Genomic DNA, 16,615 nt, shown 5'->3' with positions numbered 1-16,615 from the left:
ACTTAAGGATTTTCTGCCTATAGTTCTCACTTACCTAACAGACCTCTCTCTATAAGCCCTAGTCTTAACCCTGGCCGGTCGACTTACAGAGGGATGGGTTCTCCCGGTCCCAGAGGGTCCCAAGGCTAGCTAGACAAGGCTATTTGTCCTGATGCTGCCACCACAACCAACCTTGATACTAACACAAGTCCAAACCAACTGTTTTACAGGTACGAGCTGACTCCAGATGGGCAACCCAGAAGTTGATGAGCATCCTTATATTAAATTGTGTACATATGTATATTTTTTAATTTAAATCAGAACAGCCATTTGAAAATATACACATAAAGTTTTGTGTGAAATTTAAGTACATGACTGGATAATATTAGGAAGAGGTAAACATATATAGAAGTACTACTCTCGGTTAGACTTAGTTGTTCAAATCCAGAAAGAAATGGGGTATTCATACCTAATAAATTATCAGAACCTCACTGGTGATTTTTTTTGTAGGTAATTATAAGCCATATAACTTGGGATTTGCCCAAATGTATGTGTCAAAAGTGTCCTGTCTCAGACATAAGGGGTGAAGGAGATCTGTTCCTGGAACAGCTACCAGTATTTCTGGGAAGTGACTGACCAAGGGAAGAGGCTTCTTTTATGGCAATAAAAAGTGACCCACACCAAAAGTGCCAAAAGCCAACACTACCTAAGCCCTTCTGGTCCTTCTGCCACCTCTGGTACTTTACTGCCTGGAAATTTGCTCCTATGTCTACTGTAGAACTAAAATGTACTTTTCTGATGGCAACAATGTTACAGTGATACACCTAAATACTTTGAGTTAAATACTCCAAGGTGGGATGGCCTGGCCCCAAACTCCAGCATCATTTTCATAGGAAAAAGCAAACTGAACCTCAAGCCCAGGTCTGCATCTCCACTACCACAGCAGAGCTCTAGAGACTGCTGCAGAGTGTTGGTGCCAGAAGAAAGGAGCTTCTGTCTCTCTCTCTCTCTCTGATGGTTTGGCAATTCTATTCTACCTTTCTAAGATGGCTGTTTAAGTAACATTTAAAAGCAAAATATGTAAATTGCACAAACAAGTGCCTCTTACATTTCAAACTTTGTAACACCAAATATTCTCATCCTCTCTGACGTTATCCTAGAGCTACTGTTGAATTTACGTCCTTTTCTCTTCACTCACGCAACAGCTCCTGCCATCAGTTTCCTGTTCCCCTCCCCTCACTGCCTTCACTGCTGCTTTTCTGAAGAATGTTAACCTCTTAAAGTTTCTGTTATGTTATTCTCACTTATATCCATAATTTCCTGTTTTCTACAAGAATAAAACCCACTTAATTTTGTCCTTTGCCCCTAACAATCTAGTCCCTAGTGTTTTGCTACTTTATTTATGTGCAGGTGCTCTATTCCAGAATAGTCTATGTATCAGATCCTACCTACTCAAATCCTATCCTCTTCAAAAGCCTTGTCTCAAAAACCACCTCTTCTATGCTAGTCCACACTGAAATGGCCTCTCTCACCTCCTACAGCATTTACTGTCAATACTGTATATTTTTAATTTTAATAACTCCCTGCCTTGTAACATTTAATTTTTAAAAAGGCTTATTAGATATCTATGAAGGTCACACACCAAGAACTACTCATATTTGGATTTTAATGTTTCTGTTTACTGTCCTTCCAGCTGAACTAAGTTACTGTAACTGATTTTTCAACCCCCATCATCCAAGACTATCCTAAGTACATGGCAGATGTATAATAAAATTTGTTTTTTTTTTGTTGTTTTTTTTTTTTAGATTTTATTTATTTATTTGACAGATAGAGATCACAAGTAGGGAGAGAAGCAGGCAGAGAGAGAGAGAGGAGGAGGAAGCAGGCTCCCTGCCAAGCAGAGAGCCCGATGCGGGGCTCGATCACAGGACTCTGGGATCATGACCTGAGCGAAAGGCAGAGGCTTTAACCACTGAGCCACCCAGGCGCCCCATAAAATTTGTTTCTGCTAAGATTTCTATTTTGAGTGACAAATTGCATAACAAAATCAGGCAACTGATGCCTGTCCTGTCTACTTCACAATGGCACTGGAATGTTTGCTAAGCACATGTGCCTTGAAAATGGCAAAGCATCAGAGATGTAGAAGGGAATACATCATGTATCACATCCTGAATATTAGCAACCCTAAAACAACTTCTGGTTAAGATGGCCAACAAGTGAAAACCTGTCCTTCCTCTTCCAAACACGGAGAAAACCTACTTAAACCATGAACAGCATTGATTTTAAACAGGGCTGATGAAGAAGTAACACAGGTAAATTTCCTGGTGATGGTCCAAAGAGGAAATTTAAGTGTTGACAAGAACCAGAATTTTAGCATACACTGACAGAAGCAAGGCTTGTGTAAGGGACAAGAAACCTGAAAAGTTTTCAGAAAACACCTTGGCTGCCAATGAGGACAAGGAGCTGGCTGTCAACAATGGGAGGAAGCAGTCAGCTCATCTGTCTTACAGGAACACAGGGTCTGAGGTTACACACAACTGACTTGGTATTGAAACCCCAAACCTTGAAACTTATGTAAAAACTGGTATAGAATCTACAATCACGAGAAGCCCTGACACAGGCAACCACAAAACTGGCCGTCAGGGTTGCCACAGCCATCCAGGGCACATGTGAGACCCCTGCAGCAGATAATTCCCATTAGAAGTTCACAGGCAAAATTATAAAATAAAATGGGAATTAAAAAATATGAAACACATGAGAACATCAAACTGAAAAATGGCCATAAGATGTATTTCAGTAAGAAAGAAAGTATAATATTCAGAAGTGGCACATGGGAAACAATGGGGACCAAAGAAATCCACAAATTGTTAACCTAAGTCTTGAACTGCTTAGAAAATATAACAGGCAAGCAACCAAAAGTTTTTGGAAAAACTGGTTTCAAAACATAGTGGCACTAAAATGCTAGTATTAACATTTAAAAAGGAATAAGAGGCTGGTGCAGGAAAGTTAAAGTGTTCAGGTCCTTATCTTATTTAGGAAACTAAAGATAGTTTTATATTTTAAAAATACATTATAGATAGATTTGGGTCAGATACTACCTTATCACCTCTCAGCTCCAAATCAACCCATCTTTGCCCCACTTTGATTCAGGGCACAAGAGACTTGTGTCTTTGCCAGGGAGCTTGATGCTTTCCCAGTAGAGGGCATTGGAGAGACACTGCAAGGCCAGAGCAGAAAGAAAAGGGTGTTTTTTTTTTTCTTTTGTTGTGCTGTTTTCCATGGCAGCCAGCTGGTTGTTGTGTGGCGGCTGTTCTCTGAAGCACCCCTCACAGTTTACCTTTGGCTCATGTCCTTGGGCTCTGCCACCATAACCATGGCCTTCATGGTTCAACACCAGTGAGCAAGTTGGGTTGTTTTGTTCTTTTATTGCCACAAGGAGGCTTCTTCCTATGGCCGCTAAAACTCTCCTCAAAGTTTTCAATCTCAGCCTAGTTGGAAGGCATTCTTCCAAATTTCACAATTTCTTTCTTCACTCTCCTTTATCCCTGAGGGTAGTATATGCTTTCTGCAGCTGCTATTCTGTACTTCTTAGAGTCCTCTTTTATCCCCTTTTATAGTAAACTACCTTTTGCTAGTTAGCAATTCTTGTTTTAAATTTTCCCGTTTGCTAACTATGCAACATGGTTTGTCTGCTAGTTGGACCCTAAGTATATATTTAAAATTTTAAGATAATTACTAAGAGTAGTAACAGAAAAATCAATACAGCTGAACTATAAAACTTCTAAATCAATAGTGGAGAAGAAAAAGTAATAGAGAAAAAATCAAAAAAGAAAAAAGCATAGAAAAAATGATAATTAGGAAAAAAGAAGATGGTCGAAAGATCTCTAAATACATTTATCATCACTATAAACCCACTACTAAAGGCTAGAATGCCAAATGATGCTGGGAAAACTGGATAGCTACAGGCAAAAGAATGAAATGACTACTTTCTTACACGATACACAAAAATAAACTCAAAATGGACTGAAGACCTAAATGTGAGACCTGAAACCATAAAAGTCCTGGAAGAAAATACAGGCAGTAATCTTTTTGGTACTGGACTTAGCAACATTACTCTGGATATGTCTCTTCAGACACGGGAAACAAAAGCAATTAAACTCCTGAGAGTACATCAAAATTTAAAGCTTTTCGTCTCTATTTCTGCTCAGGTGATGATCTCGGGGTTGTGAGATGGAGCTCTGTGTTGGGCTCTGCACTCAACATGGAGTCTGCTTAAGATTCCCCCTCTCTGTCTCTTTCTCCTCCCCCTGTGAGTTCATTCTTTCTATCCAAATAAATATTTTTTAAAAATAAAAATGAAAATAAAAAAGCTTTTGCAAAGGAAACCATGAACAAAACAAAAAATAGCAACCTACTGAATGAGAGAACATATTTCCAAATGATATATTTGGTAAGGGGTTAATGTCCAAATTATCTAAAGAACCTATACAACTTAACACCAAACGACAAATACTCTGATTAAAAAATGGGCAGAGGCCCTGAACAGACATTTTTCTGAGGAAGACATGAAGAGGGCTAACAGACACATGAAAAGATGCTCAAAATCAAGGGTATCTGGATGGCTCAGTCAGAGCATGTGACTGTTGATCTCAGGGTCATGCATTGGAGCCCCATGTTGGGCAAAGATTACTCAAAAAAAAAAAAAAAGATGCTCAATGTCATTGATCATCAGGTAAGTGCAAATCAAAACTCTAAGGAGATACTACCTTATAACTATCAGAATGGCTAGTATGAAAAAGAAAGGAAGTAACAAGTGTTGGCAAGGATGTGGACAAAAGGGAACATTTGTCCACTGCTGATGGGAACGTAAGTTGGACAGTCACTGAGGTTCCTCAAAAAATTAAAAGTAGAGGGGCACCTGGGTGGCTCAGTGGGTTAAAGCCTCTGCCTTCGGTCATGATCCCAGGGTCCTGGCATCGAGCCCCGCTTCGGGCTCTCTGCTCCGTAGGGAGCCTGCTTCCTCCTCTCTCTCTACCTGCTTCTCTGCCTACTTGTGATCTTCATCTGTCAAATAAATAAATAAAATAAGAAATAAAAAATCTTACAAAAAAAAATTAAAAGTAGAAATACCATATGATCCAGTAAATCCACTACTGAGGATTTACTCAAAGAAAATGAAAAGACTAATTTGAAAAGACATATGTACCCCCAGGTTTACTGCAGCATTATTTACAATCATTAAAAGCAAAATTTAAAAAGCAATCCAAGTGCCCATTGATAAATGGTATATATGGTATATAGACACAATATAATATTACTCAGCCACAAAAACAAATAAGATTGTGCCATTTGAGACAACAAAGATGAACCAAAAGAGTTACTATGGTAAGTGAAACAGCTGAGGCAGAGGAAGGAAAAGACCATATGATTTCACCTCTATGTGAAATCTAAAAAACAAAACAAAGGAACAGACAAAAAAAAGCAGAAAGAGATCTGTAAGTAGAGAGCAGGTAGTTGCCAGAGTGCAGAGGTGTTGGGGGGATGGGCAAAATGGGCGAAGGTGAGTAGGAAGTACAGGCTTCTAGTTAGGGAATGTGTATGTCACAGGGATAAAAGGTGCAGCATGGGAAATATAATTAATGGTACTGTAATAACACTGTATAGTGACACATGGCAGCTACACTTGTGGTAAGCATATTATAATGCCTAGAGTTGTTGTATCCCTATGTTGTACACCCGAAACCAATGTAATACTGTATGCCAACTATACTTTCATTAAAAAAAAAAAATGACTCCAGGTGATTAGACTCAATGTGAGAAGGCAAAACTGTACAACTATAAGATAATATAGGAGAATAACTTTACAACTGTGACTAGGGAAAGATTTCATAAGACAGAGAGCACTAAACTATAAATTTAAAGACCATACATCTCTATACTAAAATTGGATTCTTCAGTTCATAAAAAGAAACTACAGTTGACCCTTGAACAACATGGGTTTGAATTGCATGTGTCTACTTACATGTGGATTTTTTTTTATAAATACAGTACAATACTATAAATGTATTTTCTCTTCCTTATGATTTTAACATTTTTTTTCTTTTTAAGATTTTATTTATTTGACAGAGAGAGAGATCACAAGTAGGCAAAGAGGCAGGCAGAGAGAGGGGGAAGCAGGCTCCTCGCTGAGTAGAAAGCCCAGTGTGGGGCTTGATCCCAGGACTCTGAGATCATGACCTGGGCCAAAGACAGAGGCTTTAACCCACTGAGCCACCCAGGCGCCCCATGATTTTCTTAACATTTTTTTTCTCTACGTTACTTTCTTATAAGAGTACAGTATAGAATATATACAATTAAATATTAAATATGTGTTAACTGACTGCTTACATTATCAGTAAAGGCTTCCTTCTAGTCAACAGTAGGCTATTAGTAGTTACATTTTTGAGGAATCAAAACTTCTACACAGATTTTCGACCGCATGGGGGGCAGGGTGGCACCCCCAACCCCCATGTTGTTCAACAGTCAACTATATAGGAAAATGTAAAGAGGACAGAGAATTGCAAAAACCATTTGCTATATATTTAACTGTCAAATGGCTCATGTCCAAAATATGTAACTCTTACAAATCAATATAAACACAGTCCAACAGAAAAATGAACAAAGGACATATCTAAGCATTTCAAAAAAGAAATACAAATGGCCAACAAAGGAAAAGATGGTTAACTTCATTAGTAATCACAGAAATAAACATTACAACCATAATAATAACTCTATACACTACAATGGCAAAAATTAAAAATCTGACTTACCAACAATTGGTCAGGATGTGGAAAAAATTTATACTTCCACCACCACACTGATGGTGGAAGTATAAATTGGTACAATCACTTTGGAAAATAGTTTGGCATTTTCTTAAGTTGAAGGTAAGCATTCCCTATCAAAACTGCCACAATGTACAACCCCCAAGCTACCATAGCCTCTGTGGCAGTATACATGAAGTGTCTTCCTCTAGGGCCCAGCAATTATACTTCTTGGATATTGATTCCAGAAGACCTGCACACAAGTGTACAAGGATGCATATACATAACAGCAGCAGCTCACAACAGACAGGAACAAGAAACAACCCAAATATCAATTGCCAGCAGAACAGACAAATGGACTGTGTAATATTCATAGAAGAAACTAGACACCAATGAAAATAACCTGGACCAACAGACAATAACATGGATCAATAGTATAAAAATAATATTGAACCAAAGAACAAACATTAAAAAAAAACATGATTCACTGTTTTTATACAGTTCAAAAGCAGGTAAAACTCAACTATCCTAGTATAGGCATACACAAAAATGGCAAAGCTATTTATATATTAAAAAAAAGAGACTAAACGTAAGTCAAGCTAATAGTTACCTTTTGGGGGAAGGGACATGGGGGTTGTATTTTGGAGTGCTGGTGAGGGGCGCCTGGGTGGCTCAGTGGATTAAGCCGCTGCCTTCGGCTCAGGTCATGATCTCAGGGTCCTGGGATCGAGCCCCGCATCGGGCTCTCTGCTCCGCGGGGAGCCTGCTTCCTCCTCTCTCTCTGCCTGCCTCTCTGCCTACTTGTGATCTCTCTCTCTCTGTCAAATAAATAAATAAAATCTAAAAAAAAAAAAAAAAAAAATTAAAAAAAAAAAAGGAATAATACTTTACCAGACAGATTTTTGGGGCGTCTGGGTGGCTCAGTGGTTTAAGCTGCTGCCTTCAGCTCAGGTCATGATCTCGGGGTCCTGGGATCGAGCCCCGCGTCGGGCTCTCTGCTTGGCGGGGAGCCTGCTTCCTCCTCTCTCTCTCTCTCTCTCTGCCTGCCTCTCTCCCTACTTGTGATCTCTCTCTGTCAAATAAATAAATAAAATCTTAAAAAAAAAAAAAATAAAAAAAAAATCAGATGGAGTGCTGGTGATGTTCTATTTTTTTGATTGTTAACATGGGTACTCATGTATAATCATTCATTATACTTGACATTTGTGGTTTATACCATTTTTAGCATGTGTTATGTTTTACAATAAAAAATTAGTAAATAAAAAAGGAAAATAAATATCCAACAGCTATTAATTAAAAGGACAAACCTGCATTCAAAGTGAAATGCATGAGTAGCAAGAGTTATTGAGAAGATATTATCAACTATGAATTTACATGTATATGTAAATAGGTTTGAAATACATAAAACAAGTTTGACAAATCCAGAGAAATTTCAGTATCTCTGATAAACTGACGAATCAAGAAGACAAAAAAATGAACAGAAATGAAGTAGATTTAAACAATTTACTAGCAGTATATATCAAATAGAGATGAGGCTTTTTTTAAAAGCAACATGTAGAATATATATAAATTTCATCACATAGAAAATTACAAAGAAAGTCTCAGCACATTCCAAAGACTTGATGCAAAAAAAAAAAGAAAAAAAAAACCCAAAAAACAAAACTCTGACTACGAAGCAATAAAATTAGAAAAAAATAATGAAAAGACAACCCAAGAAACTTTATATATTTTAAGGCTTAATATTTCCAAACTCCCACTTTTAACCAGGATGTAGTAAAAGAAACCAAATTTACACTTCTACCTGTACCAACCAGAACCCAAACAAAACAAAGAACAGACAAAGTATATGAAACAGTTTAAGACACTGGATATCAGGTATATGTCCATACAAAGATCTAAACAACATGAATCTTTATGGCGGTTTTACCTGTAGTAGTAAAAAACTCAAAATACCTAAAATCTTCATCAGTAAGTGAATGGATAGACAAACTGTGGTGTACTCATACAATGGACTACTATACAATAATAAAAAGAAATGAACTGTTAATAAATGCAACAACATGCAAAAATCTCAAAATAATTATGCTGAGGGAAAGAGGCCAGACCAAAAAAGAAAACAGCTTTTTAAAAATCAATTTATGATTCCATTTACATGAAATCCCATAAAATGCAAATGCGTCTATAGTGACAGAGAGCAGATCAGTTGTTGCTTAGGAGTAGGAGGATGCTGGGTTGGATTACCAAGGGTCAAGAGATAACTTTTGGAGAGATGAAGTATGTTTAGTATTTTGATTGTGGTGATGGTTTCACAGATATATATGTGTGTGTATTAGAATTTATTAAATTGTATAGTTTAAATACATACAGCTTATTAGTCAATTATTTATCAATTAAAATGTTTAAAAAGGAGCTAAACAATAACTGCAGTACTTATATTTTCAATAATTAAAACTGGATAAAAGCAGATCTGACAGAGAGAATCTGCAGTTCTTCCTCCAGTGACCCTCCAAAAAAACTCTGAGGCCTCCGAGGAAGAGTATGAAAACCTGTTTTAAACTAAGAGCTAACCAGAGGCTCTTAAACGAGCTAACAAAATTTAAATTAACATAATTTTTAAATTACATTTCTTCCTTTCATATAATGTTAGATTTACCAACTGCCTCATAGCAATTTCTTGGAGTAATCTAATCAACTCAGAGTATTTACATTATTGAGTATCCAATTACTTTTTCTACTTAACCCTCAAAGACACAGATTCTTTCAGAAATTGTGGGCTAGAGTTTAGAAATATAACTGTAGCCTAACAAAACAATTTAAAGAATTTTAAATCTAGAAAGAGCCTAGGCCTGCTACTTATAAAAGAATGGCATGGGGGGGGGGTGCAGTAACATTGGTCCCTTAAAAAATCAGACTGAAAATTGAGAACAGAGAAGAAGCAGAAGGCAGCAAGGAAAGTATTCTTACATAAAATAAAATGCAGCAAGGCTCAGCCTTGTAAGAAAATATGATTCATTATTTGTGCATAATATAAATAAGTCACTGAGGACACTTATATTTGGAAATTCTTCACAAAAACTTTATTTAAGATTTCATGTCCTTATAAAAAGTATATTACATCAAGATTGTAAAAAGATATTTTAAATGAGAGACTACTATCTGCTCATTTATATTACCTCATAATTCATTTCCTATCCTAACACAATGATAAAACATTTTTTCCTTCATCCTTTTCTTCCTCCTGCTTTGAAAAGGCAGTGCCATGAGGGATATCTTAATAGAATGTGCCATTTCCTTGCCAGGAAAGCAAGAGGTTCTTATTGGCTGAATTCAAGAGAGTCACTGGCAATCCTTGTTCCCAGAATCAAAAAGGTCACTACTAAACCCTCAATCTAAATACAACCTTTTTATTATCTGCAACCTGAGTTTCTGTTTTACTCAAAAACTACACTTTAAAATAGTCTTAAACTTTAAGCACTGAAGAAATGCTTAACACTTTAGCTTACAATGTTTTCTATATAAGAATCTCAAAGTTAATAAAAATATAGATGGGAAGGACCCTGTACTAAGAAGGGGATGAATTCTGAGAGTAAATACATTTATAACCTTTGTCTCAAAGCAAGATCCTACAAAATACTCAGAATGTTAAGAATGCAATTTACACAGTAAAAATGATTTGATTTGTTTTCAGTATGAAAGTATTTTTAATTTCTTTACTGCAGGTACAATGGCATCCAAGTCATCAATTTCTGTAACAGAAAAACGAGAATGAGGAAAGAGTAGCTTTATCTAGTGATAGGCTCAGATGAAATGAGAATTTCTAAGCAAAGCAAATCTCAAATGCAAAGACAACACTAGCACTTTAATGCACGTGAAATTTTTCTCTAATAGTGATAAGAGTGTCACTGATTCAGACACAGATGCTTCACAGGGCATCTGTTTGTAAAGCTACCATATACCTTCAAGTATCCTCTGACTCTGATATTAATCTCATAATATTATGTGTGCTCTTATTAAGCAATCCTACTGGCCACATTTGTGATGTTATTGCCACTTTAAATCTATGTAATTACATGGGTGAGCCTACGTGGTGAAATCCTGGGTAAAAGCTGTCTCTTTTCTGGGTCCCATCTGAGCACTTAATGATTTCTTCTCACAGAAGGTGGTCCTCTCCTTAATTCTACTGGAAAAATTTCTCATTAGCAGGATAATTCATAGGTCTGCCTTTTTAGAATGAAACACATCTACCTAATAAAAAGTGTGAGGCAAAGTACAAATCTCAGATGCAACGTATTGTAGAGTTTAGGCTGGTCCAGCTTACCATATCAACTAGTTCAGGTTCTTCTCTGCCAGATTATTTGTGAATTTGACTTCTCTTTCTGAAACTGTCTTCTTACATTCAGCCTGTTAAATTCACTGTCTGTAAGCTTTTGGATGTTGGAGAAACAAGGTCCTTTTCTCTCATTATCTAGGCTCCAACCCTACAAGTGACAGCGGCAAGTTCTCTAGATTCTTACCATTGTTTTCTACCTTATTCTGATAGGCCACAGTTTACAAACTCATTTTCCTCTATATAAAACATGCTTCCTTAGATTCCACCTCTCTTCTTCCATGTTTAGCTGAATTTTGGTTGCTTTTCCTTTAACCTAAACGTATAGCCCATGCTACTCAAGCTCCTGACTTCAGTCAGAATACTTATCTAGATCCACTTACAAAGTGTCAAGATATCAGGATATCAGAAAAAAATATAAGAAATCTGCAACAGAAAATTTGATTCACACCTTGCATCATAATAAGATCAAGTTATTCCCTGAACCCCATTCTGAAATCTCACCTGTATTCTCGCTAAATGAGGTATCTGCCTTATAAATGAAACTTGAAAAGGATCTGGGCTAATGTGAGAATATTCTCAGCTAATCACACCACTTATATGAGAACAAAAAAGTCCTTCTCCACATCTAGTATTCAGTACAACACTCTGTAGCTGATGCTTAAAGTGACATCTAGTAATAATAAAAATAGTTATGCTTGCCAGACAGATTTGACTTTCCCAATGTTAAGTGTTATTTTTAATTCCAGAATTTCAACTGTGACATAAATACAGAGCTCATATGCAGGGAGACATGGCTTCTTGAAGTAAATGATCCCGCATGAACCATGCTGAGTGTCATAATATCTGAGAGGAAGTTTCTGTAGAAGGATTCTAAAATAAGTGTTACCTGTGCACCTATTAAAATGTTTACTAATGAGAAGAACCTCCCTGTTTAACTGCTACCCCAAAGCATGTAAAATCATATTATTTTATGAAATGAGGGTCTTGGGGATTTGAGGCAACACATTTCTACAATTTCATGTTTCATTTTAAGTTTAGCTTTCAAATTACATTTCCCCTTGCTACGATCTTTTCAAACATATACACATGCCTAATGCACATTCAGTCACTGTCCCCCTTGCTTCCACAGTCTACATAACACTGGCCACAAAACTTCCTTTATGTTTACCAGGTTAGATATTCTAGTCAGATGCTTCTTTTCATTTATTCATCTTCTTACCAAATTTTAATTTACTCATTCCCTTATCTTCTACTAAACCTCATTTCCTCTTCTAATTTAATTTTATTATTATTTTTATGTAAGCTCTCTGCCCAATGTGGGGTTTGAACTCATGACCCCAAGATCAAGAGCTGCATGCTCTTCCCACTGAGTCAGCCAGGCACACCTCCTCTTCTAATTTAATTTCCTATGTCAAGGAGGCATTCTTTAAAAAAAAAACAAAAAAACTTTCAAATGAATTATATAGAAAAAAAATTCATCAGTGAATAAATCACTTTAAACCTTAAAATGTTCTTAATAGTAAGAGAAATTACTTTTATAGCCATATATAATCACACTTATAATAAGAGCCTTGGGTCACTATTTTGCCTATGATCCCTAATTACATTTTTTCCCCTTTAAAAGATAATACTAATAATAAAACCCTCAATCTGACCACGAATACAAATGTATCTTCTCCCTTCTACAGATTTATTAATTTCTTTTTTTCTACAGATGTTTAGATTACTTATCACCTAAGAAATTTAATTTGTATATTTAAAAAAACACAGTAGGTAAGTTCTATCTTTAAAAAAAAGAAAAAAAAACTAAACACCTTCAAAATCATAAATCCTACAAAGATTTCTCATTAGGCCATGCCAGAGTCAGGGTTAACTGGGCCTAGCCAGAGTAATACCATTTCTCATTTTACAGTTTCAAAATAAAGGCAGCCCTTAGCTCTTTCAAGGCTATGTGCTTCTCTTTTTTATAGACCAACCCCAACCAACTCAAATTACAAGTTAGCAGTATACTTCCAGAACTTTTAGTGGTTTTTAGACACTCTCTACCAAAACACTCTAGGTAAAAACACTAATACAGCGACTAAGGAACACTCATCTCTCAAACCCACTGACATCTTAAGACTCGAAATTTAACCACTACCAACAAAGATCTTACCTAAGATTTCAAGTAGATCATTAGTAAATGCCTGAAATGCTGGGAAAAATTCCTCATGTTCTTCCAGTTTGTTGATAATGCTTTTAAAGAAAAATGCACAGTTTACACTGAATTTCCAACTTAAGGTTCTTATATCTGATTAAAATAAAACATTTTCAAAATGGAAAGAAATTTCCTAATTTCAATATAAATTTAATAATCATTTACTGCAATCCTTCCTTTTAAAAAGGTTTTTGTTCATCTAATACCACTTTCCTAAGAAAAAAAAAATTCTTATTATCAGTGTAAACATGTGTTCCAAAGTTATATTTAACATTCCTAATGTGGAAAGCTTGAGAATTTTTAAGAGACCTTTTTTTTTTTTTTAAATATTTTTATTTATTTATTTGACAGGGAGATAGAGCACAAGTAGACAGAGCAGCAGGCAGAGGGAGAGGGAGAAGCAGGCCCTCGGCTGAGCGGGGAGCCCAATGTGGGGCTTGATCCCAGGACCCTGGGATCATGACCTGAGCTGAAGGCAGACACCTAACTGACTGAGCCACCCACACACCCCAAGAGACCTTGCTTTTTAACATTTTCTAAAAATTGTTTTTTATATCCTGTATTCTATTAAACATTAAGTATCAGTCATCAGTGTAAATGTGGGAAGGGGAAAAAGACCAATAGTGAGATATATGTTCCTTTTAAAAGCATCAAGTATCAGAAAACTCAAGTGCCAGCTCTTCCCAGAGAACCTGCAGAATATGTGGAACAGGCAGTCTATGTATGTATGTGACAGTATAAAACTGGGGGGGGTTGGAAGAGTTGCTTTAGGTATGACTATGTTTCCATATTTTTTTAAAAATCAGGTTTTATTTTAGAGATGACTAACTTTAAAAAAAAAACTCCTTAACATTTACCTTCTAATCAAATAATACACTGTTAGCAATTACTAAGCGATCTATGGTAGTGTAGTAAAAATAGGACTTGTTTATATATTCCGAACACTAACATGAAATTGCTAACGAGGTATGACTTTCTCCATATATTCTTACCCTTGGGAACAGGCTTATAGCAGTAACGCTGGAGTCCTCACCTACCCTATAAAAACTTACAAGCCCTACAATCTCTCTTTATCTTGAAAATGCTTGGCATTCTCTCCATCAATAAGGTGTGAGACTATTTTAAATTGTCAAATTATTTAAAAGATGCTATCCCAAACAGCAAAGGTAAATAACTTATGATGTTCTGAAAGTCTTTAATTTCACCAATCCAAGCATTGTGGAAGATACTTTTTAAAATAAATACCTTTGGAGGTCTTCAGGTCCCAATACCTGCATAACCTGTTCATTCACATCCTCATTAATCAGTTTACACAATTTTCCAACTGTGTTCACCAACACACACAATGAGGATGAACTATCTGAAAGAGAGAAAGAAAAGGATATTTTATTTTTTTACAGATTTTATTTATTGGGATGTTCGGGTGGCTTAGTGGCTTAAAGCCTCTGCCTTCAGCTCAGGTCATGACCCCAGGGTGTTGGGATCGAGCCCCACATTGGGCTCGAGCCCCACATTGGGCTCTCTGCTCTGCGGGGAGCCTGCTTCCTCCCCTCTCTCTGCCTACTTGTGATCTCTGTCAAAACATAAATAAAATCTTAAAAAAAAAAAAAAGATTTTATTTATGTATTTGACAGAGAGACAGAGACACAGCAAGAGAGGGAATACAAACAGGGGGAGTGGGAGAGGGAGAAGCAAGCTTCCCACCAAACAGGGAAGACGCTGAGATCATGACCCGAGTCAAGGGCAGATGCTTAATGACTGAACCACCCAGGTGTCCCTAAAAGGATATATATATATTTTTAAGATTTTATTTATTTGACCGACAGATCACAAGTAGGCAGAGAGGCAGGCAGAGAGAGAGGAGGAAGCAGGCTCCCCGCCAAGCAGAGAGCCCAATGTGGGACTGGATCCCAGGGCCCTAGGATCATGACTCAAGCCGAAAGCAGAGGCTTTAACCCACTGAGCCACCCAGGCGCCCCTAAAAGGATATTTTATTTTTTTATTTTTTTAAAAATATTTTTATTTATTTGACAGAGAGAAGTCACAACTAGGCAGAGAGGCAGGCAGAGAGAGAGGAGGAAGCAGGCTCCCCACGGAGCAGAGAGCCCGATGTGGGGCTCGATCCCAGGACCCCGGGATCATGACCTGAGCCGAAGGCAGAGGCTTTAACCCACTGAGCCACCCAGGCGCCCCTAAAAGGATATTTTAAGAGAATTTCATCATCATTAAATCAAGTATTTTATGCTTTAGTTATCCTCAGTTTTTTACTTTTCAATTTTTAATCTTTTTGTTGATTTATTAGGAATAAATCTTTTTTTTAAGATTTTATTTATTTATTTGACAGACAGATATCACAAGTAGGCAGAGAGGCAGGCGGATCACAGGACACTGGGATCATGACCCGAGCCAAAGGCAGAGGCTTTAACCCACTGAGCCACCCAGGTGCCCCAGGAATAATAATAATTCTTCTTCTTCGTTTTTTGTTTTTTTTTTTTAAGATTTTACTTATTTATTTGACAGATCACAAGTAGGCAGAGAGGCAGGTGGGGGGAGGGGGGGAAGCAGGCTTCCTGCTGACCAGAGAGCCCAATTTGGGTCTTGATCCCAGGACCCTGGGATCATGACCTGAGCTAAAGGCAGAGGCTTTAACCCACTGAGCCACCTAGGCGCCTCTAGGAATAATCCTTAAACAGGGGCCAGAAAGGACAAAAGTCATCACCTAATTCTAAGAGTTCTTGGAGGTTTCTCACAGCATTGTTCATTTCTCCAAGCCTAGTATAAACTTCATTCATTCGAGGATAGACTCCATTTAAAGAAGGCACATCAAATAGCTTTTGGAAGTGAGAAACAATAGCTTGCAAAGTTTTTAAGTTTGGCACATTGCTGTCCTGTCCAAAATAGAGGGAGAAACCAATCAATATCTGTTTCACTATCAGTTTTTAAGATAAGATTACATTAAAATTTTAGTGAGCATTTACATAAGTATTAAGCATTACCTTTTCCTTATTTTCAACTTCTTCTAACATGGTATCTACTATAAACAACAGATCTTCAATTCTGATACCTTCATTTTCATCCTGCTTTTTAAAATTATGCCAAGGCACCAGTTCTGCAGATAGTATTTTCAAGGACTTATACAAATCCTTTATAACAAAAGAAACAACATGGTATTATTGACCTTAAAAAGTTTCTGTAACAATGCTGATAAAATATAATTATTCAGGCAGGCTTAATATATATAAACCATCATCAGTATTTTTTTGAATACCATTGCCAGTTTAGAAAGAGTCTCTTAAATTTGTTTTCTCC

The 16,615-nt window shown here is 36.8% G+C and overlaps 2 protein-coding genes across 12 annotated transcripts in view; one reads left to right on the top strand and one right to left on the bottom strand.

Annotated features, from left to right (window-relative positions):
- Positions 1-1,742, top strand: part of ESYT3 (extended synaptotagmin 3) — a 47,411-nt gene extending 45,669 nt beyond the window's left edge. For both annotated transcript variants that reach the window (XM_046001368.1, XM_046001366.1), the window contains exon 23: positions 210-1,742. In XM_046001368.1, coding sequence (XP_045857324.1) covers positions 210-246 — 37 coding nt within the window. In that variant the 3' untranslated portion in view covers positions 247-1,742. The remainder of the gene's footprint in view (positions 1-209) is intronic.
- Positions 1-16,615, bottom strand: part of CEP70 (centrosomal protein 70) — a 128,870-nt gene that overhangs the window by 15,220 nt on the left and 97,035 nt on the right. For 8 of the 10 annotated variants that reach the window (XM_046001372.1, XM_046001378.1, XM_046001375.1 and 5 more), the window contains 4 exons: positions 16,303-16,449; positions 16,026-16,194; positions 14,552-14,666; positions 13,265-13,344 (listed from right to left, as the gene is read on the bottom strand). In XM_046001372.1, coding sequence (XP_045857328.1) covers positions 13,265-13,344; positions 14,552-14,666; positions 16,026-16,194; positions 16,303-16,449 — 511 coding nt within the window. Of the gene's footprint in view, positions 1-9,843; positions 10,526-13,264; positions 13,345-14,551; positions 14,667-16,025; positions 16,195-16,302; positions 16,450-16,615 lie in introns of those variants that run through there. The other 2 variants (XM_046001380.1, XM_046001381.1) reach the window with 2 other exon arrangements.

The sequence above is a fragment of the Meles meles genome, chromosome 4 (assembly GCF_922984935.1).
Source record: "Meles meles chromosome 4, mMelMel3.1 paternal haplotype, whole genome shotgun sequence".
In the NCBI taxonomy this organism is placed as follows: domain Eukaryota; kingdom Metazoa; phylum Chordata; class Mammalia; order Carnivora; family Mustelidae; genus Meles; species Meles meles.
Note: the sequence above shows the minus strand (reverse complement) of the source record. Positions and strands in the feature narration are given on the sequence as shown.